At 43.0% G+C, this 25,636-nt stretch overlaps 2 protein-coding genes across 5 annotated transcripts in view; both read right to left on the reverse strand.

The window, feature by feature from the left end:
- Positions 1–1,114: 1,114 nt before the first annotated feature.
- CPN1 (carboxypeptidase N subunit 1) lies at positions 1,115–24,495 on the reverse strand. Its single transcript, XM_042909130.1, has 9 exons — positions 23,304–24,495; positions 20,541–20,737; positions 15,615–15,770; positions 12,274–12,456; positions 10,875–10,986; positions 8,143–8,282; positions 6,785–6,884; positions 4,312–4,430; positions 1,115–1,391 (listed from the first exon to the last, which is right to left on the reverse strand). Exons 1-9 carry the CDS (start codon positions 23,524–23,526, stop codon positions 1,278–1,280), a joined length of 1,344 nt encoding a protein of 447 aa, XP_042765064.1. The 5' UTR covers positions 23,527–24,495; the 3' UTR covers positions 1,115–1,277.
- ERLIN1 (ER lipid raft associated 1) overlaps positions 23,393–25,636 on the reverse strand; it is a 58,354-nt gene continuing 56,110 nt past the window's right edge. For 3 of the 4 annotated variants that reach the window (XR_006194804.1, XR_006194802.1, XR_006194803.1), the window contains one exon: positions 23,393–23,478. The gene's annotated coding sequence lies outside the window, so the exon portion shown is untranslated. The remainder of the gene's footprint in view (positions 23,479–25,636) is intronic. The other variant, XM_042909136.1, reaches the window with a different exon arrangement.

Raw genomic sequence — 25,636 nt, forward strand, 5'->3', positions numbered from 1 at the left:
CAATGCAGGGCTCAATCTCATGAACCCTGAGATCATGACCTGAGCCAAAATCAAGAGTCAGACGCTTAACCAACTGAGCTACTCAGGCACCCTGAGAATTCCTTTTTTAAATGGGAAAAGATACATTTTCTTCTATTTTCCTTTTGACCACAGATTGAGAGATGGCCAAAGTAACAGAAAAATAAATCATGTGTTAATCCCAGTCTTGACTGGCCTCCTGAAGAGGGTGAATCGTCCCAGCGAAAGCACCTCTTATTTTCTGCTGGGGGTGGGAGTACTCGTTGAGAGGTGCTAAATCACTCGATGTTAGTTAGTTAGTTGGCTAGTTAGAGACCGGGGTTGGGGGAGGTAGGAGGGGCGGGAGGACATGGAACAAGTGGAGGAAACTGGAGCCTGCCCTGAGATGAGCTCTGAAACGGGGTGCATGGGGAAGAACCCTCACCAAGCCCCAGGCACAAGGGACCTGGAACCCCAACATGCCCAGCAGGAGCTTATGAACTTGTGTGCTTGTGACTACACATCTCTTCAAAACCTTTACTAACTTCTTCTTCCTCAGTAACACTTTTAGCACAAATGGGCTCTGGGGAACTCAGCGGGGTGGACAGTGCTGGGTACTGTTGGCACAGGGACAGGACAGAGCCATTCCATAGAGGTGTCTACATTATACTTACAGACCCAGAGAATGTTCTGAAAGATGTATGTTGTGTAAAACGGCCACGTACGAAAGTGAGTCGCAGCGGGACTAGGTATTTGCCTGTGAAATCCTTTTCTTATTAAGAAACTATTGGCTATTGTTGAAATGGTCCTCTGGGATTTCAGAAGACTTAGTCACCCGGTCTTGCTATGGGAACAACATCAGTGACGAATCATCTCAGTCTTTCGGCCATTCATTCAGAAATCTCCCTTGAGCGTCTGCTATGTTGCAGGCTCGGTGCTAGACTCTGGAGGCAAAGCAGCCAATCAGCCCGAGCTGGTCTCCAGATGCAGCGCGGACTGGCACGGAGCCTCCTGGATGCAAACCACAGCCCCAGAATCGGGAAATCTTACTGAATCCTGCTGAGTGTGTGCACCGCCACATCAGAGGGCTAACCCCGGGAACAGAGACCATTTGGAATTGTCGTGAATACGTTTATATTTAAATATGTCCCAGATAATAAAATAGAAAGCATGTTTCATCTGATGGGAGAGCAGGAACAAGCCTTTCTAACGTGTCACCCCAGCGTTGTGGATTTCAGGCAGGGACTCTCTGGGGCCGCTTCGTCTCCTCATCTTCTTCCCTAGCTGACCCGGGGCTGAACTTTCTTTGGTAAGACTCTGCGTCCGTGCCCTGGGTTGGGAACTCTCCTCGTAGGGGTTGCTTGAGGGATGCTTCTCTTGAGATGGAAGTTAACCTGGAAGAAAGAAAGAAGCAACTAGGTGGGGAGAGGAGTCAGTTTTCCATTTCCTGGAATTTCAACTGGGGAGAACCTGTTTGGACCTGGTTTGACCACACTTCCAGGTCCTGAGGGCAGGGCACTAGGGAGCATTAGCACAGCAGCGAGCCACAGCAGCACCACGGCATCCAGCCTGGCTAACGTTCCCAAGAGGAGGTACATAATCACTGGTGATGACATAGGGTATACCTGGATGAACTTAATATACATTTATTTTATAAGTCTGAGAAGAAAATGACATTCACACTTCAAACAACAATTTCACTGATACTGTTGCTTAGGACCAGAGCTATGACGGATGGTTCCATAATAATCCCCTTCATGCCGATGTGTGAATCACAGGTGTTGTGCTCAGGCATGCCAATGAATACCTCACATCTTCAGATCTAAACCTGCTGCCATAATTGCTTGAAAATATAGATAGTGGAGATGATACAGATTATTCATATGGATTCTTAAATTCCAAATTTCCATGTGCAGTGAACGTGTCCTTTCTGGCATAAGGCTGAAACCTGCCCTCTGTCTGTGGCCTGCAGATGTGAAGACGCTTCTGACTGAAAAGTGTAGGTCTGCAGGCTGTGGAACCTTCCTAGGAGGAGGGAGTGGCACAGTGTTCTAACCACATTCCCCTGAGGGATCCCTGGCTTCCAGGCCTTGGAACAGTCTGAGCTGCTGAAGCCAGCTGGGAGTTGAAAAACATGCACGCAAGCTCTCCATGGGGTCATTTTCCGCCCCTTCCACGAAAATCCATAGCCAGCTTTTCTGCCAGTTCCCCAAAGTAGAGGAAATCAGAGCTAATTACATCATTACCATTTCTTATATAGTAATTCAGAGATCTAGGAGAAAGAGGGAGAAAGAGAGAGAAAGAGAGGGAGAGGGAGGGAGGGGAAGAGAGACAGAGAGGGAGAGAGGGAGAGAGAGGGAGAGAAAGGGAGAGAAAGGGAGAGAAAGGGAGAGAGAGGGAGAGAGAGGGAGAAGGCAGCAAAATAAAGGAAGGGCAGGACAAGGAAAGGAGCTGACCTCTGGCAGGCTGTGGGGAAAAGCAAAGAGGACACTGGACTCTGGGAGATGGTGTGAAAGAGGCTTCACTGTAACATGAAAACCCTCCAGTAAATAATCCTTTTTTCTTTTTTCTTCCCTTGGCCAGATGGATCTCTGTTTAGAAAAACGAAAAGAGAAAGTGGCTCTACCGTGATCCGCAAATGGATTCTTGGTTGTTTTCCCCTCTGGGTATCATGTCCAAAAGACAACTTTTTTTTCCTTTCTGGGGTATATTTGACATAATGATGGGCTATCTTAATTTACTGAAAGGCTATATCACAAAGAAGTGACATCTTTTGAAGTAGATTACTTAAGAGGCTTCGCAGCCGTTTGCACCTGGCATTGAAGAGGGCTTGCCACGCAGGGCGGAATCCGCCCGTGAGGCTGCCTATCAGCCATTTGACTTTGGGGGAGAACGAGAAAAGGGCTGGAGGCTGGTGCGGGGAGAAAGCTGGCTGAGAAACTGGGGCCAGATAACAGGTTGCAGTGGGAGCTGCTTGATCTGCAAGTGGAAGTAGTTTTTATAAGGGGCACGAGCTAGGACTAGCAGGAGGAGAGGGGAAAGGGGGAACTATCTAGAAACTTCAGAGGACTCTTCAGAGGACATAAAGAATTCTCTACTTGGGTCCTCGTGTTAAAACCTGGGTTATGCACCCAGGTTGTGAGTTTAGCATGAGGTCCTTCAACACACTGGCTAAGATGGCAGCCCTGAAGGCCCCAGAGAGGTTCCAACGGGGGCTCCACTCGCTCACTGTGTGACTTTGGGCATGTTTCTTCTCTAAGTTTGTTTCCTTGGCCATAAAAGGGAAGACTTACGTGTCCCTGACAGGGATGTGAAGGTTAAATGAGATAGTTCTGGAAAGCTCTCATATAGTGTCTCATACATAGGAACCATTCAGTAAATAGTACCTATAACTATTGAGGACAACAAGCTACTTGACTGCAGAGTCAACAGAGAAAGGGGTGAGTGGGTCTGCTGGGCTCTAGGGTTGTACAGAGAAGGAACTGGACAGAGCAAGGAGGCCCCAGAGAAGGGCAGACCTGTGGGGAAACAAGGTCTGTAGGTGCTCATTAAATAGAACTGCCTCATTACCTCTTCTTCACTTGAGAAATCTGAGGACTAGTGTCCATGACCTCTGAGCTTCTTCAGCTCTGGGATCTTAATCTAATACGACCAAAGCTGAAAAGGTCCAGGCAGTAGGTCAAAAACATTCCTTGCTTCTCGTCCTACCTATAAAAGCCAGCTGTGGCCAGCTGAATACCGGGGAGTAGCTGGCTCTTTGGTCAAGGTGAGTGGAAAGCAAGACTGCCGGGCATACGGGGCACCAGGAGGGGGCAGAGTGCCATCTGGTGGTAGTCCTAGTTGACGGCACAGAGCTGGCAATCCAAGGGAGTGGATCTGGGCAAGGTCTGTGGGATTATAAAGGAGCATTTGTTGAGCACTTTCCCTGTGGAAGTCACTGTACTAAATATGTGCACTTTCCCATTCCAACCTCTTATAAAGCAGGTGCTGTTCACACCAACTTACAGAGGAAGAAACTGAGGAAGAATGATTAGGTAATTTGTCCAAGGTCTCTGGACAGAAGATAGTACTTTTTAGAAGAAGACAGTGCTTTTCATCACTATGCTATGTGAAACAGAAGAAAGAGAAAAAGCCAAAGGAAGTGGGGAAGGATATAATAGGAGAATGACAGAAGAAAAATAAGCATATGAGAGCAATGAATTTTTTTTTAAGTGAAACAGGGAAGCTCAGCAGTGATTAGAACCATGCAATAGGCTGTTTGTGACTTTGTGTAAGTGATCTTTACAGTGCTCTGTGAATGTCAGCCTAACTCACCAGTTTTGGTTCTCCAGGACCCACGGTCACGGTCACTGTCTCTGGGTCGAACCCCGGTGCTGTGGCAGTGACAGTGTAGGTACCTGGAAGCAGGAGCCGGAAGTAATCGCCATGGTCACCTAAAAGTTACAAGAATAGAACTCAGTCTGCTGATTAGAAATCTGCCATTTGGGGCCTTGATAAGACAAATGATCTGAGGGTTTTAGCTGACCACAAGCTTGAATTTTTTTTTAATAGCATGATGAAACTGGCTAAGATCTAAAAGCATCTTAGGCTATTTTATGTAATAAGAGCATGGGCTTCTCAGCTCATGGGAAGTAGAAGTTTCACTGTGCTCTGTACTGAGCACAGCAGTGTGTTTAATTCTAGACCCTGTATTTTAAAACAAACTCATGTCCAGCGAAGGGTCACTGGGAGATATGCTGAAAGATCTATGAATGTTTTGTGTGGTAAAGAAACTACATGAAACTTCTGTTTCAATGTTTGAAAAGCCACTGTGAAGAAATGACATCTACCTAAAAAAATAAGAATGAGAAGTATGAGTTTAAACTGTAGGAGGAAGATTTTGCTAGAAAGAAGAAAAACTGCTGTGACAAACAGAGCTATTGAAAAAGACATGGATGCTTTGTGAAATCGTGAGCACTTAGAGACTGAATGAGCATCCCTGGAACAGCTACACAGTTGTGCAGTGCACAGTCTGAACTGATGGCCATGGTCCTGCACTAATGGACAGGACAGGACGGCCCTGGGTTAGAAAACCAGCCATCAGTGGTGTTGTATGTATGTAATCTTATATTGAGTCAGAGGGCTGGACTAAATGACCACTGTAGGTCTGATTTGAGAATCCTATTTTCTTTTTTTTTTTTTTTTTTTTTTTTTTTTTTTTTTTTTTAAATTTTTTTAACGTTTATTTTTGAGACAGAGAGAGACAGAGCATGAACGGGGGAGGGGCAGAGAGAGAGGGAGACACAGAATCCGAAACAGGCTCCAGGCTCTCAGAGCCTGACGCGGGGCTCGAACTCACGGACTGCGAGATCATGACCTGAGCTGAAGTCAGACGCTTAACCAACTGAGCCACCCAGGCGCCCCGAGAATCCTATTTTCAATATTTCTTCCATCGCCTTCTAAAGGGGAAAATAAAATTCAAAAGAGAGCCTATTTTTCTATGGCAGGGATATACCATTTTGGCTAATGACTTTGTATCTCTTTAGAAACAATTGTGACCATGCCTTTAACATTTAAGTGTATAGCAATGCATAAGTGAAATAGTAAATGCAATTAAGAATGAGACAGGTGCGCCTGGGTGGCTCAGTCAGTTAAGCTTCCAACTCTTGATTTTGGCTCAAGTCATGATGAGTTTGAGCCCCACATCAGGCTCCTTGCTGGGCTGCTTAAGATTCTCCCTCTCCCGGGGCGCCTGGGTGGCTCAGTTGGTTAAGCCTATGACTCTCAGTTTCGGCTCAGGTCATGATCTCATGGTTTCATGAGTTTGAGCCCCGTGTCAGGCTCTGTGCTGACAGTGTGGAGACTGAGATTCTCTCTCTCCCTCTCTCTACCCCTCCCCCCGCTCATGCAGTCTCTGTCTCAAAATAAATAAAAAAAACTTAAAAAATTAAAAAAGATTCTCCCTTTCCCTCTGCTTGTCCCCCCATCTCTCTCTCAAAAAAATAAAATAAAAAATAAGTTTAAAAAAGAATGAGACACACAATAAATAATAAGGCAGTATCTTCTCTGCCCCCTTTAAATGCCTGTAATTTCTTTTAAAATACTTTAGCAGAAGCAGTGAATTATCATCCATATCTTGGATAGTGTAAGTTACACCCCAGGGGCTGTCATTTTCTTAACTGGGAACTTACACCCAAGAATGGTTAGATAGCATGTATCATAAAGGCCCAATTCCAGATACAGCTATGACTAGGGCTTTGGCTATGTTTATTTGTAATCAATACTAGATGCTTTTCTAAATAGCATAATGAATATTGGCAATGAGTTTCTTCAGTAGTGAAATGAGTAATTTGTTAATTTAGCATAGTGAGTGTTGGAAGTGGGCTCTTATTGGTGGAATTAGCGGTATTCAATATATAGTGATTGGCTGGAATGTTTCAAAGACATTCCCTGCCTGTGCATGAATAGGGTATGAAAATCTAGCAAGCCCTGAAGTTCTGAGGGACGCCCAACGTTTGATCCCTAAACGCAGGTCCAGCCACTGGTATGGAGGATTCTGGTTGCATTGGGGCTTGAACTCACGAACCATGAGATCATAACCTGGGCTGAAATCAAGAGTCGATGCTTAACTGGCTGAGCCACCCAGGTGCTCCCCTGTCCCTGTTTCTATCACCTTTCCTGTCCCTACCCCCAGTGTCCTTGACACCCCTGCTAGTCTCTCTGGCGTACAAACTGGCCTCCTGATATGCTGAAAAGAGGTGAGGACACGAAGGCTTCCCTCTCACTCCACCAAGCAGTGGCCACCTACCTGAAGTGACATCATGGTTAATCCCACTAACAGAAATGACAGCCTCCGCAAGGTTATTATAATTCTCATCAAGCACCATTCCCTTGATGCCCTGGTGTACCTGTAGGAAAGTTTACAGGGCACAGTTAGGACCACAAAACAGGCATCCAGTGTTTGGGAGTCCTCAAAGCTTTCTCATACATTTTTGCCTTTGATCTTCACAAAGATTATGGTAACAGCCGCTTGATTAACTTGGTCTCTCTGTCTTCCTATTCCCGACAATCTCTTCTCAACAGAGCAAGGTGACCCCTGAGAAAACCTAAGGCAAATCACAACACTAGCCTACTGTCTATCTCTATGGAACTGACTACTGTTGACACTTCATGTAAGTAAAATTATACAATAGTTGTCATCTTGTGACTGCCTTATTTCTCTTTGCATGATGTCCTCAGAGTTCATTCATGTTGTGGCATGTCTCAGAATTCCCTTCTTTTTTAAGGCTGAAGAATATTCCATTTTATGTCCCTACCACATTTCATTGATCCACTCATCCATCAATGGACACCTGGGCTGCAACCTGGGTTGCTGTTACCTTTTAGCTATTGTGAATAATGCTGATATTAACAAAGGTGTGCAAATATCTCTTTGAGATTCTGCTTTCAGTTCTTTTGGATATATGCTCAGAAGTGGGATTGCTGGATCATAGAGGCTATTCTATTAGTAATTTTTGAGAAACCACATACGGCTCTTCATAGTGGTTGCATCATTTCACAGTCCCAGCAACAACACACAGGGGTTCCAATTTTCCGCATCCTTGCCAACACTTGCTATTGTCTGTCTTTTATTGTAATTTTTTTTTATTTATTTATAGAAGCCATCTGAATGAGTGTGAGGTGGTATCTCATTGTGTAATTGATTTGCATTTCCCTAACAACCGCTTGTTGGGGGCCTAGCACTTCCTGTTGTGCCCACATCAGGGAGCCCCTTCTCCTCTAGACAGCTGCATGATCCTCTCCCTCACCTCCTTTGTGTCCATTTCAATTCATTTTCTCCATAAGGTTTTCTTCACTACATTTTGCATCTAACATGTTATGAAATTTACTTTATTATTTTGTTCATTGTCTATCTCTCCTAACTAAAACATAAGCTATATATGGGCAGGGAAATTTGTTTGCCCATAATCCCTAGCATACAGTACTGTTTCTGACAGATAACTGTGCTCAATAATGTTGAGTGAATAAAATGGCTCAGTAGAAGCAGCCCAGATGTACTGTACGGAATCAAAGCAGAAGTCAGCACTGAGCCTCACAAAAACCCTTGCTACCATCAGAAAACACATCTCTTTCTGTAACTAGGAAAGTTAAAGAATAGGATTTTACCTGTTCCAAGAATTGGATTAGGGCTTCCCGATTACCCAGCCACTCACGCTGTAATTCCTCTTGGCGGGGAAACTTGTCACAACTCAGTTCCAGTGTGATCTCAAAACAGTTGGTGTGGAGATAGTTAAAGTCTTGCATTCCTGAGGGAAAGAGAGTGGTAGCGGATCTACAAAACCAAGATCACACAAATGCCCCACTTCAACTCTCTTTTTTTTTTTTTTAATTTTTTTAATGTTTATTTATTTTTGAGAGAGAAAGAGCGTGAGTAGAGGAAGTCCAGAGGGAGAGAGGGAGACACAGAATCTGAAGCAAGCTTCAGGCTCTGAGCCGTTAGTACAGAGCCCAAGAAACATGGGGCTTGAACCTGCAAACTGCAAGATTATGACCTGAGCCGAAGGTGGACGCTTAACCAGCTGAGCCACCCAGGCGCTCCCCACCTCCACTCCCGTTAACCAAGATTTCTCCTCCACCACCACCACCCTACCCCTCTGTGACCTTCTATTCTACCTCTTGATCTCCACTTATTTTTCTCCTCCATAAAATCTTCCCCAATTTCCCGGTTTTCTCTCTTCATAAATGCCCATTTTGTTATCACCATCCTCTCCTTTTCTCCATCTCAACGCTTAAATTCACTTCTTGACCTTCTTAGCATTTCCAAAGTCTGCTTGTTAGTCATGCCTTGATATTAGACTGCACCTGTACTGCTTCTGGGGGGACAGATCTTCTCTCTGGGTGATGATGTTCTTCAGACCCTGGAGCTTAGAGATGAGATAGATATCTTGTTTTCACAACCCTCCTCCTATCTGAGACTGCTGCACTAACCTGAGAGCTGTTAACTCAGGAAAACAGGCCCCTGAAAAAACAGAAGGCAGCTATAGTTCTCTTCCATCTAATGCTTGTCTGCGTCTATCTTCTACATTATTCAATTGAATCAATTATTTTTTTAATATGTTCCTGATCATTAGAGTGGTGTTTATATCACAAATGTGTTTGGGTTAAAAACTATTCATTTAATCAACTTTTACCTGCTCTAAGTTAATGAACATAAGCAGCTGTTGTAGAAAGAATAGAGAGAGCTGAAGAACAACTGTGACCTCTTACATTGGATCTCTCTCTGCATCAGAATAATCTAGAAGGCTGTGTCCAGCCAAATACAGGTTTCTGGGCCTTAGGTATGGGGTGAGGTCCCCTAATCTGCAGTTCTAACAAGTTCCCAGCTGATGCCAATGACGCTGGTCCAGAGACCACACTATTGGAACAATCATTTTAATGAACTGAATAACCTTGGAATTGTATCAGCTTATTTTGGGGCAATGATTCTCAGTGGAAGCATGGGCCATGCTTTCTCAGATGACGGGAAAGGGGAGAAAAAAACAAGTACAATTTGGGAAAGTATATTTGAGATTTTAAACTGTGTGGGGGGCACCTATTGCTTTCTTAATGCAAACTAAAAAAAATAAAGTTCAACAAAATCTTCTTACCTTGTGTTCAAGCAAGTTGTCAGCCATAAGAAGTCTACCACTTCCCAGTACATGGTGACTCCTTAACCTTCCTCCTTCCCACTTTCCATAGAACCAGCCATCAGTTCAACCCTTACCAGGGAGCTTTCTGTTATCTGGGCTCTGTCCAGGTCAGATTTGAAAGGATAGGAGAGACAGCTGCTAAAACATGATGCCTAAAAGAACCTGGCTTCCTGCTTCAGTCTCTTCTCTATCTTTACGGTCACTGTCTACCAAAGGTTCATAAACAGACTTCTTGCCTCTTGGTGATGGGGAAGGGCCAGAGAATGGAGAGAGAAGCCTCTTGCTCAAGGTTTCTGCTATGCTGTCAGTGGCCAATGTCCATGGCAAACTCCAGCTCACAGGAGATGGGCAGACAGGGCACAGAGAGCATATATCACAGGAACTGTTGGCATCTAGGCCAGCTCCTTTGGTCATCTGCTGCTCTGTGAGGTATACCTCCATGCTACTTAGAAAAGACCCTAACATCTATAAGCCATGCATTTCCAATGCTTTATGTACATTGTTTTATTGAATATTCACATCAAAATTATAATGCAAGTATTGTTATTCTTAAAGTACAGATGAGAAAAAGAGGCAGAGAGATTAAGTAATTACCCTGAAGCCACATAACTGGTAAATGGGCAAGCTGGGATTCAACCCAATGTACCCTTACAGCCATACTCTTAACCACTTGACTACAGTATTTCCCTCCTATGCCCTAATCTATTATGTAAACCACAAGTTTTAAAGGACCACATAGTGGGACACCTGGGTGGCTCAGTTGGTTGAATGTCTGACTCTTCATTTCGGCTCAGGTCATGATCTCAAGGTCGTGGGATTGAGCCTTGAGTCAAGCCCTACATCCAGCCCTGCATTGGGCTCCATCCACTCTGAGCATGGAGTCTGCTTGGGACTCTCGCTCTCTCCCTCTGTGCTTCTCCCCTGCTCTCTCTCTCTCAAATAAAACAAATAAATAATAACAAAAAATAATAAAATAAGAATTAAAAACAAAAAATAATAAAGGACCACAAGGTATCCCTACCTTCATTTTAAAGAATCAGAACATGACATTAAATGCCAACTTAAGACTTCTCCATTGCTCAGATCTCTACTTGAATGCAAAATTCTATAGTATTCCTGTTGTTTCCCTGAGAAAAAGTGATAATTTAGGAGAGATGAGCCCTATTCCACCTCAACTTAAAGCACTGTTGTGCCCAGGACTCTTCTTACCCTTGCTGAGAGAATACCAGGAGGCCCCATTGGTGATGCCGTCTGGGAAGTAATCCCCACAGTTCCATCCCTGGTGCATCCATCCATGTGCATAGGAGTACACCTTGGCCAGCTGCGGGTAAAGTGGATGGAGAACGACTTGAGTGCTCCCGACTCCTCGGCAATGCTCACACTTAGAAGTAGGGTGATACCACGAAGCCCCACCCTGTATAAACAACTCATTACTTGCTTTAGTGAAAGAAAATACCAGCAGGCATAGGGAGAAGGTGTGTGTGTGTGTGTGTGTGTGTGTGTGTGTGTGTGTGTGTGTGTGTGTGTGTTGGACTAGAGTTAGGAGAACTGTGTTCTGATTTTTCCACCTGCCTGGGGATAAGTTTCAAGTGCAAAGTGAGGGGTGACACGAGGTGACATATAAACTCCCTTCTAGGTGTACCATATTCTAGCTTAATTTTATAAAACAAGGAGCAAGTAAAATAGGCCTTTACCATGAAAAGAATTACAGTAGAACCCTCTTACCCATGGTCTCCGTTACTTGTGGTCAATTCGGGTCTGGAAGCAGATGATCCCCCTTCTGACAACATGTCAGAGGGTCAGTAGTAGCCTAACACTAGGTCACAATGTCATTCCCCTTTATCTCACCACATAGGGATTTTATCATCTTGTATCATCACAAGAAGGGTGAGTATAACACAGTAAGATGTTTTGAGAGAAATTCATTTAACTTTTATTATAACTTATACATAACTATTATTATAGCATATCGTTCACATACCTTTTATTATAATATATTGTTATGATTGCTTTATTTTATTATTAGTTATTATTGTTAATCTCTTACCGCACCTAATTTGCAAATTAAACTTTGTCTCATGTATGTATAGGAAAAAATTATATATAGGGTTCAGTACTATTGCAACTTCAGGCAGTCACTGGGGGCCTTGGAACACATCTCCCATGGATAAGGGGGGAATACTGTATATATTAGGTGTGAGAGGTGTGTGTTGGGGGAAGAGGAATATATGCGGAATCTCTATAATTCCCTTTTAGTGCTACTTTATAACAGTGGAAAAAGGAGATTACTAGAGAAAGTTATAGTAATCTATTTTCTTTGCAAAGCAGTAACTGGTGTTATTCTCTATGGAATTCATTAATTGATGAATTGATAATTAATGTTTATTATTTGTATTAATTATACATTACTACTAATATATTAACTATAAAATAATCTGTTGATTTTAATCTCTTGATTTTATTTGAACTATTAGGTAAACATTTTTTCATGCACATGGTCTATTTTTCATTAACATAGCCGTATTACCATAACCTCGTAAATCAGACCCCCTAAATCCTCTCCTGAGTCCCACATTCCTCTGGCCGGACAAGCTGCCATTCTGCGTACCTTCTGGAAAAGCTTGTCATCGGGTGTGGGGGTATTGGCAGTGCGGCGCACCCCTCGGACCCGATGCTCCAGGGACTTGTCATATGGATAATTGGCCACCACTGCTCCTCCGTGGAGATTGGCTGAAAGAACAAAGTTGAAGGAGCGGATCCAGTGGATCACAGCCTCAGTCTCGGGCTCCACCTGTGGACAGACGAGGGGCTGGCAGTGAAGCTGCAACCGGAGGTGCCATCCAAATGAGTTTGTCAGGAAGTGGCCCGAGAGGATAGTACGTCTGAATAAAACAAAGAGTGTCCTCCTGGATATGAGAAGAGGAGATGGGAAAACTCTGGTCTTTTGCATAATAGTTTGAAAAATTTAAGTGGAAGGATGCCTGGGTGGCTTAGTCAGTTAAAGCATCCAACTCCTGATTTCGGCTCAGGTCATGCATGACCTCACGGTTCATGGGTTTGAGCCCTGTGTCGGGCTCCATGCTGACAGTGTGGAGCCTGCTTGGGACCCTCTCTCTCCCCCTCTCTCCCCCTCCCCCACTCATGCTCACTTGCTTTCTGTCTCTAAATAAATAAACTTAAAAAAATAAAAATAAAAAATGAAGTGGGTGGACTCTTTTTCAAAATGACATTAAAATTGGAATGTGGAATTCCAATATACAAAGTAGGTAAAGGGAGAGCATTTAGGGAGGTGAAACTATGGTATATGATACTGTAACAGTGGACAAATGCCACAGACCATAGAATGTATACCATGAAGAGTGAGCACTAATGTAAACTATGGACTTGGGTAGTTCATCAAATGTAACAAATTACCACTCTGGCTGGGGGATGTGAACAATGGGAAGTAGGGAGTATATGGGGACTCTGGACTTCCCCTCAATTTTGTTGTGAACCTAAAACTGCTATAAAAAATAAAGTCTCTTGGGGCGTCTGGGTGGCTCAGTCGGTTAAGCGTCCAACTTTGGCTCTGGTCATGATCTCGTGGTTTGTGAGTTCGAGCCCTGGGTCAGGCTCTGTGCTGACAGCTCGGAGCCTGGAGCCTGGAGCCTGCTTCGGATTCTGTGTCTCCCTCTCTCTGACCCTCCCCCGTTCATGCTCTGTCTCTCTCTGTCTCAAAAATAAATAAATGTTAAAAAAAATAAAAAATAAATAAAGTCTCTTATTGAGGACTCATCTCAGCAGGCACAACTCACGGCTACTGAGAAACTGGAAGTTCAAGATGAAGCTGTCTCAGGCATTCAAGAAAACACACAGACTCCAACTGTACAAGAGCAGAGTAAAGAAGAAGTTGATGAAATAGGTGTGGCAATTAAGGACATAGAACTGGTCACGTCACAAGCAAATGTGTCAAGAGCAAAGGCAGTCCCAGCCCTGAAGAGCAACAGTAATGACGTTGTAAATGCTATTACGGAATTAACAATGTAACCATCTGAAAACAAGAAACTTTTTTTGGTGTTTCAAAAGAATAGCTGCAGCTTGGTTTGGAATTTTGTACTGTTTCTATGATTAATAAGTTATGGCTTCTTCTTGGATGAGAAGAGAGAAAGAGAGAGAGGTTTGAAGAGGGTGGCATGGCTGGAGAGCTCAGGGACCCGGCTTGGCTTCTTTCTGACAACAAGGAAGGGATTCTCCAATTTACCCATTGCTCCAGTGGCTTCTGAAGCACCTCTGCAGATATTAAGGGCTCTAGTAAATACATCTGGGAAGCTGGTTGACACAAATGATTTTCAACCTCCTCTTTACACTACTGCATCTGCTGTAATGTTGACAAGTAGAACACACTCCTGTGGTCATATTCAAATTTAATGGATTAGATATAGTATGATACGGGCCAGTCTTGCCTAAGTAGTTGAATTCTACCCTCTTGATTGCATATTATGTTCCTAGTGAGTGACAGCATTCTAAAGAAAGCCTTGAATCTACTTGGATTTGCAGTGTAAGTAAATAATTTACAGTCTTCAGTGTTTTCCCTCCTCTCAGGATGGATTTGCTTAGAGGTTATGTGGTGTTAATGTGTTAATGGCTCCCCTTGGACTAGCGGTCAGCTGAGAAGGCCCCCATCTTTGCCATTCCTGAGGGACTGGATGAATAGGGTTGAGTCTTGCCCGATCAAAATGGATAAGATACCAAAGGCACCAGTCCTGCTCTGTGACCAGGGCTCAGATCCTTTGAAGCAGCCCTTTCTCCACGTCCTAAGCCACCATCCATCAGCATGAGGCCAGCTTCTCACTGCTCCTCTCCCATCAGGAGCAAGAAGACTTACTTTTCATTGCCTTTTTTCTTCTAATATGGAGAAAAAGGAGCCAGTGGAAGTCTAATTACTATTGGCTCAATTACCTTATTTTACTTGGACCAGTTTAATAAATCAGGACATCCTTCCGGCTAGATATGCCAACTACTACAAAGTTAGTTTTGACTTACTATTTACTTGAGCCAAGGGCATAGTTGCTATCTGAAATCTAAACTTGTCAGCAATGACTCTGCCTCATTTTCAAGGGGGAAAAACTGAGACTATTCTTTCTGGAAACTCCCAATAGAAAGCCTTACACCTGCAATCCCTAAGTTTAAATATTCACAAATAGAATGTTTAAAGTACCTTATACAGTAGAAGGAACAGGGTGGTGGTGGGAATGCTCTGAGAATCACAGTGGTTATTCCCAGGAGCACTCGCATTACTACGGGTGGCATTCCAGGCCTCCAGGCCTGGGTGCATCAGCTGGGCTCCTCAGATTGTGAGTAAGGGAAATGACAGTAAGGTAAAGCAGCTGAGAGTTAGACAGAAAGGGCAGAGGAAAACTGTAGGAGTGAGCTGCCTGAGCTTCCTTCTGTAGCTAATTGTTGGTGAGCACACAGTTCATCACATGTAAGAGAGATTTATCTACAGAATGCTAGAGTCCTCTTTTGATGGGATAATGTGGTAGAAAGAATGTTGCCTTAGGAATCAGAAGGCCTGGGTTTTAATCCTGAGTCCACCAATTACTAGCTGTGTAGGTGTAAGCCAGGGACGGATCTCAGCCCTGCTTCGTATGTTCACTTCACAGCATTACAAATCAGTTGAAACACTGGCTAAGTAAGCATTTTGTAAAATGGTAAAGTACTGCACAATGGTATGATAACCGCTTTCACTTCGCTACCACTAACATCAAACAGCATGTGCTCTGGGAGGGCCTCTTTGCTGGGGGAGAGAGTGAATACAAAGAGCGTAAGATATAGTTCTTGCCACTCTACACAGATTAACACAGAGTTGAGTGGATGCTTAATTCGTGCTTGTTTAATTGATGTGGAGATTTCGAGAAGCGATTCCAGAAGCTGATTTACCCGCTTTAGCATGAACATTTCATCTCCTACCTGACTCTTCCAGTTGTCTGGGAGGGGCAGGTGGTGGTTAGGGCCTCCGTGTTTCTCATTGTAGTAGACATAGGTGTTGAGGTCGGGGAAGTTGCGGTTCAGGTCCACTCCATTTGCGTTGTTCCTGCCAACCAGGTATCCAGAAATGTCTGCGCCCTAGCAGGAAAATGGAGAAACGAGAAAGGAAGATTTCAGACTGGATCCCATATTTGAAGTACACTGCATAGTTTTGGCGGGGGCGGGGGGGGGGGCGCATTAGGTTAATCTATCAAATGATGCACCATTTTCTCCATTAATTTATCCAAAGTCCCAGCGGTGGGGTTCACATTTCCCTGTAAACCACGTGTCGATGGTAGAGATCCCAGGAGACACTCTGACAAGACTGGATGTTTCAGGATAATGGGAACCCTATTTTTAAAATATGGCTTTATTGAGGTGTAATTTACATACCATAAAATTCACCCATTTTAAGTGCACAATTCAATGAATTCTAGTTCCCACTGAGAAGAGTCGTGTGAGCATCAGCATAATCAAACTTTGAAGTATTTCTAACGCCCTGAAAGGAGACCTCACGCCCATTCAATCACTCCTCATTCTTAGTCCAGCCCTACGTAATCACTCTCTGTCTCCCTAGATTTGCCTTTTCTGGTCATTTCACTAAGTGGGATCACACACTTCATGTTTGGCTTTTATGACAGGACACAATGTTTTTTGAGGTTCCTCCACGTTGTAGCATGTGTCAGTATTTCATTCCTTTTCGTTGCTGAATAATTTTCCATTATTTGGGTTTATTTACCAATTAATAGACTATTAGTTTCCTAGGGCTGCTGAAACAAATTACACAGACTGGGTGGCTCATCACAACAGAAATGTATTCTCTCACAGTTCTGGAGTCCGGAAGTCTGAAATCAAGAGATCAGCGGGGTCATATGCTCCAAAGGCCCTAGAAGAAGGTCCTTCTTTGTCTCTTCCAGCCCCTAATGGCTGCCAGCCATCCTTGACACACTCCTTGGCTCACGGATGTATTGCTTCAATTTCTACTTCCATTTTCACAGGGCTTCTCCCTGATGGGTGTCTCTGTACAGATTTCTTTCTTCTTAGAAGGACACCAGTCATATTTGAGTTGGTCACCCCAAGCCAGTATGATTCCACCTTAGCTTGCATATGTAAAGACTCTATTTCCTAATAAAGTCACAGTCAGAGGTTCTAGGTTAGACACGAATTTTGGGGAGGGTGCTATTCAACCCTGTACATGGACATCTGGATCATTTCCACTTTTTGGCTACAGTGAATAACGCTGCTATAAGCATTCATGTACAAGTCTTTGTACAGATGTATGTTTTCATTTCTCTTGGGTAGTCACCAACTAGTAGAACTATTGGGTCATAATTGAAGTCTATCTGTAACCTTTTCAGAAAATGCTAAACTGTTTCCAAAGCGGCTACACCATGGAAACCACCCCCACTGTTTTTATTTTTTTTTAATTTAGGATCCTTGTTTACCTTTCTTCTCATCAATGTCAACCTCCTGCATTCCTTTATTTCCCTGCTCACACTTCAGCTTGTTATCATTTATTTGGTCATGTATTCACTCATTCATTCATCCTTTTAGCCAATCAACATTTACTTAAATGCGTCTCTACTCAAAGTCCTCTGAAAAACACTAGGAAGGGAGATAATGAGACGTTATGCTTACCTTCCAGGAATTCACATTATATACGGGGAGATAGATATATATGTAAATAATTAAAATATATAAAGTGGCAGAATAGTGATATGTTCAAAGGCCATCACAAAACTGAAATGCCATCTAATGTTTTGTATGGCATTAGAGAAGGGGAGGAGTGTTCACTGGAGCCCTGTGGATGGAGAGGGTGGAGCCCAAATTAGTAGCAGTTCCTAGAAGTGGGGTGAATGGATGGATGTGCTAAGCTAAACACTCACAGATGTACTACCATTTTCATATTTAAAAAAAATCTTTATTGTTCTTAGATTTCTCTATTTTTCATGGCACTCTGCTCATATTTTATTCCTATATCTCGTTGAGAACATATTTTTTTTTAAAGTTACTTTAAGTTCCCTAATTCATTCTGCTCTGATATAAAATATCTGTATGATTTTTCAGTTTGGGGTTTAATTTTTCACTTCTATGAGATAATAATTTTCATCACGCTTCCAGGAGTTTTTCACTCCTTGCTCATTCATATCAATGTAGCTCACAACTGTCCATATTAACAGTTACATTAATTTACTTATTAGTTGATTTGCCACTCACATCAGATCATTAGTTAGGCTGCAGGTAAAGAGTTTCCTTAACAGAAAGTTCCCATAAACAGGGTAGGTGGTGTATTTGTTTCCTATTCCTGCTGTAAAAAATTACCACATACTTAGTGGCTTAAAACAACACAAGCATATTATCTTATAGTTTTGGAGATCAGAAGACTGAAATGGGTTTCATAAGAGTAAAATAAAGACACGAGCAGGGCTGTGTTCCTTTTGAGGTCTCTAAGGGAATCTGCTTCCTGATTTTTCCAGCTTCTAGAGGCCACCCACATTCCTTGGCACGACATCTTCAAAGCTCTCTGTGGCCTTCTGCTTCCCTCTTCCACATTTAAAGCACCCCTGTGATTGATTACACTGGACCCATCCAAATAATCCAGGATATTTTAAAGTCAGATGATTATTTTACCTTAATTCCACTTGCAACCTTAATTCTCCCATGCCATGTAACATAACATATGCACAGTTTCTAGGGATTATAATTTGGGAAACTTTAGTGGGGTGGAGGAAGGGGAGATTATTCTGTTTTACCTACAGGTAGCTTTAAAGTTTGGTGGCCAGGCAGGTCTCCCCTGTATAGCCCTGCAGACAGGTTTCCTCTGGGTATGGCAGGTAGTTCTGGAAGTCTGAGAACCTGAATAGGCTTCTCTTGCACTCAGGTTCAAGCTCTGCTCCCTCTGAACAAGTACACAGCAGGTGAGCAGAGGTGACTGGCTCCCCAGAGATGGCTCTAGGATTTACAAGGCTGGCAGGGATTCCCCCCACTTCCCCTCACCCCACTTCATTCTACAAGAGATGTGGGCAAGTCTGAGGTTCTCCGGTTTCTCCACTGCAATATAGGGAAGGTTCAATAGAAGGAAAGCAACCAGGCTGGAGGTCTCCCCCATATCTCTTCCAAATTTTCCTGCTGTTTTGGAAACTCAAGCCTGAAGATGTTAATGTGCACTTCTCTGATTTTCCAGTGGAGGAACAAAGCTTTCTTTTTTCATTTGATGAGTTGTGTTGGCAGGAAGCTGTGAGAATGCAAGGGTCAAATTTGTGTTTCATTCAGCATCTTGGTTCCATTCTCCTCCCTGCCTCTACTTACCTCCCCAGCACTATTCTTAAGTAGGTTAAAAATGGGATGGGCCAAAAGGACAGACGCCTCATGGTTCTACTTGTACGGGATAGAGTGGTCGGATTCATGGAATCAGAGAGAAGGATGGTCGCCAGGGGCTGGGAGGAGGAGGAAATGGGAAGTTACTAATGAAGGTACCTAAAGTTTTGGTTGAGCAAGATAGATAAGTTCTGGAGACTAGCTATATGACACTGGACCTATAGTCAACAATACTGCGTTGTACACTTAAAATTTTGTTAAGAGCATAGACTTGATCTTTGGTGTTCTTACCACAATAAAATAAAAATTTTTTAAAAGTTAAGTAGTGAAATCTAGTTTTAAAAATGAAAAAAATTTCAAGACTACCCCAAATAAATTGGAAAAAAAAAAAAACCTCTTTAATTTATAATTCTTTACCCCAAACCCCAAACAAACCAGGTTTAATTAAGCACAGCTTTTAAAGGAACATATCCATTATGTAAAGCAGATGCCTGGCTTCACGCCCCTCCCCCCAAATTCTAATTTAGTAGATGAGGGTTGTGGGGGGGGGGGAACCTAGGAATTTATATTTCAAAAAATCTTCAGGTATGATTCTGATGCACAGCCACACACACAAAATTGTTGATTTAAAGTTAGGCACACTGACATTTTAAATTTACGTCAAGAAATAAAGTAAAAGCCCACAGATCCCTGCAAAATGTAACTCTAAAATAAAGAATTAGGGCTCCTGGGTGGCTCAGTCAGTTGAGTGTCTGACTTCAGCTCAGGTCATGGTCTAGCAGTTAGTGAGTTTGGGCCCCTGCATCGGGCTCTGTGCTAACAAGCAGCTCAGAGCCTGGAGCCTGCTTCAGATTCTGTACCTCTCTCTCTCTCTCCCTCCCCTGCTCATGCTCTGCCACTCTCTGTCTCTCAAAAATAAATAAATGTTAAAAAAAAATATATTTAAAATAAAGAATTAAAAGGCTGAGTATGATGCTAGTAGAGGAAAAAGTCGTACATAAATACAGTAAAATATTCACTGAGCAAAGCACACAAATGTCTAATCGCTATGGTTGTACACCTGAAACTAATATAATATTGTATGTCAATTATACCTCAATTAAAAAAAAAGAAATATAACCAAATGCATGAAGAATCTAGAATTAGCCCCTGACTTCGCCATTCTGGGCCAAGCTAGTTCTGTTTCCCTCCCCCCAGCCCAATGCAAACGGTAAGTGTAGTGTGGCAGGGAGAAGAGTGTTTAGAGTAAGAAGCTAAAAATTGAGGGAAGGAGGTTTTGCAAGAGCCCTTCACACCTGGTTAGTAGTTTCCAGTTTAAAAAGCACTGTCACAGATATTGCCTCATTGATCCCCACAACAAAACCGGGAGGTCAGCCGGAAAGGTGTGGAGGCAGCCCACGTTCACTGCCTAGGGAGCCACAGCGCTGAAGCGGGTCGGCACACTGTTGTATTTCCACCCGCCTTTTCTCTATTGCACAGTGGCATCTACAGCGGGACTGGGCTGATGCTTTTACGGACTCCCCGGAGGGCTCTCGCCCCGGGGCTCAGTACCTGGGCGGCAGCCACCTCGTAGCCGTCTGGGTTCATGGACGGCATGATGTGCACGCGCGTGCCCTCCACCAGCCGCACGATGCGCTGGTTCCCGTTCCGGAACTCCTCGCACAGGAACTCCGCCAGCTGCAGCAGCAACTCGCGGCCCAGCACCTCGTTGCCGTGCATGTTCCCCACGTACTTGACTTCCGGTTCCACTGCAGGCGCGACAAGAACACGTGAGAAGAGAGAGGATGGGGAAAGTTTGCAAGTGGCAAGGATTCCTAACGTTGCATAGGAACCTTTTCCCTCTCTTCGCGTAATGAACACATGAAAATCTTATGCTTCCATTGGGTCTTTTCCAGTGATTCCCGAGGCCCTTTTGAACAAATTACAATCATAAATGCTACAAAAATCCATGCCATGGAGCCCCTTCTGTGTTCATTACTCCTAATCTTCACAGAAAACCTGCGAAGTAGGCATCATTAGCTCCAGAATGAGGGAGGTGCGGAAGCAGCTGAGTAACCTGTTGGAGGTCACCTAGTTATTTAATAAGATGGAGGCCAAAGCCCAGGTGCATTCACAGTAGCCTGGTGCTTCTCAGAAACAAGTCTTTTCAGGTTAAGAATGGTGTTTTCACAAGAAAGCAGGCTTTCCCTACTTGGGTTATGGCATAACAGTTCCTAATCATCCCAGTTGAAAACTTAATTTTACAAATTTAAGTCAGATCATGTCACTCTTCTGCTTAAAACCCTCCAGTGGCTTCTCACTTCACTCTAAAAGCCAAAATCTTTACACAGGCTTATAAGGCACTACCCGATCTCCTGCCTAGGATCCCTATCCCCAACCATACTGCCCTGACCTTGCTTTCTCATCGTTCACTCCGCTGGAGCCACAGGGGGCTTCCTTGCACTCACACACACCAAGCACACTCCTGTTCTTTCCTGTCTGCAAAGACTTTCCAGTTACAGCGTGGCATGCTCCATCACATGCTCAAAACTCACCTCAAAAAAGAAGCTTTTCCTAAACAGCAACAACCCCCTCTCCTGCTTATGGCATTCTTTATCTCTCTTTTAAAGGTTATTTTTTCTCTATAGCACTTTCTTTTATCTGACTTAATATGTATTTACTTAGTTACCCATTTGTTGCCAGTCTTACATGGCTAAAATTAAGGCCTCTGAGGGAGGTGTCTTTGTTTTATCCTGTTTGTTGTCTATTCAGAGTCTACAAAATAGACAATCAGTAATTGATAATCAGTACTAGATAATCAGTAATATTTGTGGAATGAATGATGAATGCATGAAAGGAATGAATGGATTAACAGCTAAATTATAGGGCATCAGAGAAAAGAGAGATTAGCGTGGGCTGGAATAGTATGAAAGAGCTTCAAGAAGGCCTTGAATGCATGGAGTGAGGGGCTAGCCCTAAAACTAGTACCCACAAGCTTCCGCAATGAACACACACCCCAAAAAACATGGTGCTTTCTATGCAAGTGTGGCTTCAAAGCAAAGTCCTTATCCTCATTTAATGACATAGACTTCCTTGAGCCAGTGCCCCCCCCTCCCATACCCTCCTCACTGGCCATGTAACATTCTAAAGCTGTCACAGACAGGATCCATTGAGTGTGAGGTTGTCACTAAAGGATTTTAAGCAGGGGAGTGAGAAGATTAAATATTTGGGAAAAGTATTCTGGCATCTGTGTGCTGAAGGGAAGTTTTAGAGAGTGGTGGCAGGTAGGGGTTGAAAGAGTCGGGAACCTAGTGTGATGATATAGGCAGGTTGCAATGATGTTTGGCTGGTGTGGGTGGTGTGGAAGTGGAAAGGATGAGAGAGATTTGAAACTGACAGTGTTTAGGAGGAACAGACATAACTTGGATGTCACAACTGCTCTAAGTCAAGATATGAGAAATTAGACACAACTTCAATGCCCATCATTCAATGAACTGTTAAATACAACCATGCAATGAATATCATGCAGCCAAAATTATGATGAAGATGTACATTTACAGATATGGATATTACTTATAAAAGACTATGAAATGAGAAAAGCTGTTCTATTATGATTCCATTTTTATAAAAAAAAATATGTGTATGTGTGGGGGGGTTGTTAAACATGCATACAAAAAAGTCTGGAAGGATATGCATCGATATGTTAACAATGATCATCTGTGAGTGGTAGGATTATGGCGTGAGCTTTTTTGTTTGTTTGTTTCCATACCTAATTTCTATTTTAATCTAAATACAGGTTGCTTTTATAATAGAAACAAATTAACAAAAAGTAATGCAGTGCATAAAACCAATTCCCAAGACCTCAAACTATCTCCAGGATCCCATACGTATCATACTGTCATTCCCCAAAGAGAATGACAAGCCCAAACCCTTTGAGGATTCCTGAAAGAACTAGAAGAGCTGATTGTTTCTGCTTATGTCTCCTGAAGCACTGGTTAAAGACAGCGTAACAGCAAGGAAGAAAGAAGGGTAATGGGAGGGAAGGCAGGGGGGCTGGGATGGGAGGAGGGAAGAAGACTCACCTTTTAGCATTAAGGTCTTGAGCAAACAGAACCTCCAAAGGAGGAACAGACTAGAGCCTGAATTAGGGTTGTAGCTCCCCAGAGGCAGGAGCAATTTGAGGGCTAAGTGGGGAAATATTTAGCACAGATGGAGGAAGAGGTGATACTTTATAGGTGGAGGGGTCCATGGACTTCCCCAGAAAACAGCCCCAATTACTGGATTTGTCAGGGAAGGGTCCTGTCCCATACACTCCAAGAACTGCTCAGGGCTTACAGGGCTCGTGGATTCCAGGGTAGTCGCTGAATTCCAGCACGTAGAGGTGTCTCCCCTTCACACTGCGCCCGATGCTGTAAACCCGCGTGATGTAGGGGCATTCGTTGTGCACCTTGTACAGCGTCCGCACAAGGTCATCATAGCGGTGGTGGCGAAAGGTCACTGGGGCAACCAACTTGAAGAGAAGGAGGAGATGGAAGAAGACTGAGAGCAGGCCTGACATCTTGACAGGCTTTTTCAAAGAGACCCACTAAAATGGGCTCCACCTTTCCCAACAACCAGTCAAAATCCAAGGGCCAAGAACCAGCTCTTCCTAGTTTCCCGCCAGTAAACACCAGTGCCACAACACCTGGCAAGGAAGTTCAGAATTGTCCCGTTCAATGCTGGAAATTATTTATGTAGCTCTGGGATAGCCACTCATCTCTCCTCCCCCATCTCTCTGATTTTCCTAATCCAGGGAAACCTTTTGAAAGGCTTTTTTACTCCCCCAGATTGGGTAGTTTCACTGATTCTGGCTTACTGATTAACTGGACTGTAAACAGGCTTCAATAAATAGTTGCTTATAACCCTTTGATTCCCAGAGAATTTTGAGAAACTTGGCTTGTGCTTATTCCCTATATTACAATTTAAGGAGATGTGTTAATTAGAATTCTCTGTCCATTTCGATCAATCCCACACACTGCTGCCAGACTCTTTCTGAAGCACAGCTCTGTCTTGTCTCCTTGCTCCTCAAAAATCTTTCAACAGTTGCCATTGAGAAAATGGAAAGATGAGCCACAGGCCAGGAGAAAAATAACTGCAATTCACAAATCTGAAAATATATCCAGAATACATCAAGAACTCTTACAACACAATAATAAAGCAACCCAATTCGAAAATGGGCAGAAGATTTGAATAGACATTTCACCAAAGTAGATATATGAACAGCTAATACGCACGCACATTTAACGATGTTCGCCATTATTGGTCACAAGGAAATACAACACAATGAGATATCACTTCACATCCACTAGAATGGCTATAATCAAAAAGTCACAATAACAAGTGTTGGTGAGAATAGGGAGAAACTGGGACCTCGTATGGGAAAATAAATGTTGCAGCCACCTTGGAAAACAGTTTTGCAGTTACCTAGAAGGTTAAGTTTATACTTACTGTATGACCCAGTAATTTCACTTCTACGTATCTACCCAAGAGAAACAAAAACATACATCCACACAAAATGTGTACATGAATGTTCATTGCAGTATTATTTAAAATAGACAAAAAGTGGAAACAATCCAAATGTCCATTCACTGGTGAACAGATAAACAAAATATGGAACATCCAAAAAATGAAATATCATTTGACAATAAAAAGGAATAAAGTACTGGCATATTGTATAACATGGATGAACCTTAAAAGCATTATGCTTGGTGAAAGAAGTCAGATACAAAAGACCACATATTATATGATCCAATTAACATGAAATGTTTATGAAAGGCAAATGTATAGTAAATAAAAGGTTGCATATAGCTGGGAGTGGAAATGTAGAATGACTATAAGTGGGCAGATGGTTTCTTTTTAAGATGTTAGAAGTGTTCCAAGATTAGATTGTACAACTCTGTAAATCTACTAAAATTCACTGAATTGTATATTTAAAGCAGGTGAATTTTATGGTATACAAATTAGATCTCACCAAAGCTGCTTTTTTTTAAAAAAGAAAAAGAATGAAGTACAGTCCCTCCCCCCACAGTTAACTATAAATTTACTATATAACCTAACAACTCCACTCTGGGCACCTATGCAAGAGAACAAGGACTTGCACATAAGAATGTTCATAACAGTCTTGGGGCACCTGGGTGGCTCAGTCGGTTAAGCGTCCGACTTCTGCTCAGGTCATGATCTCACAGTTTGTGAGTTTGAGCTCTGCGTCGGGCTCTGTGCTGACAGCTCAGAGCCTGGAGCCTGCTTTGGATTCTGTGTCTCCTCCTCTCTCTGCCCCTCCCATGCTCATGCTCTGTCTCTCTTTGTCTCTTAATAATAAATAAAAAAAGAATGTTCATAGCAGTCTTAATCATAATAGCCAAAAGGTTGAAACTACCCACATGTGCATTAACCGGTAAATAAATAAATCAAATGTGGTATAACCATATAACTGAATACTTCAACATGGATGGACTCCAAAACCACTATGCTAGACGAAAGAAGCCAACATGAAAAACCACATATTAAATTATTCCACCTATAGGAATTGTCATACAAAAGTAAACCTACAGAGATAGAAATCAAAATAGCAATTGCCTGGGGCTGGAGATGGAAATGGGGATTTACTGTAAATAGGCATGAAGAATCTT

This window comes from Panthera leo, chromosome D2 (genome assembly GCF_018350215.1).
Source record: "Panthera leo isolate Ple1 chromosome D2, P.leo_Ple1_pat1.1, whole genome shotgun sequence".
In the NCBI taxonomy this organism is placed as follows: Eukaryota; Metazoa; Chordata; class Mammalia; order Carnivora; family Felidae; genus Panthera; species Panthera leo.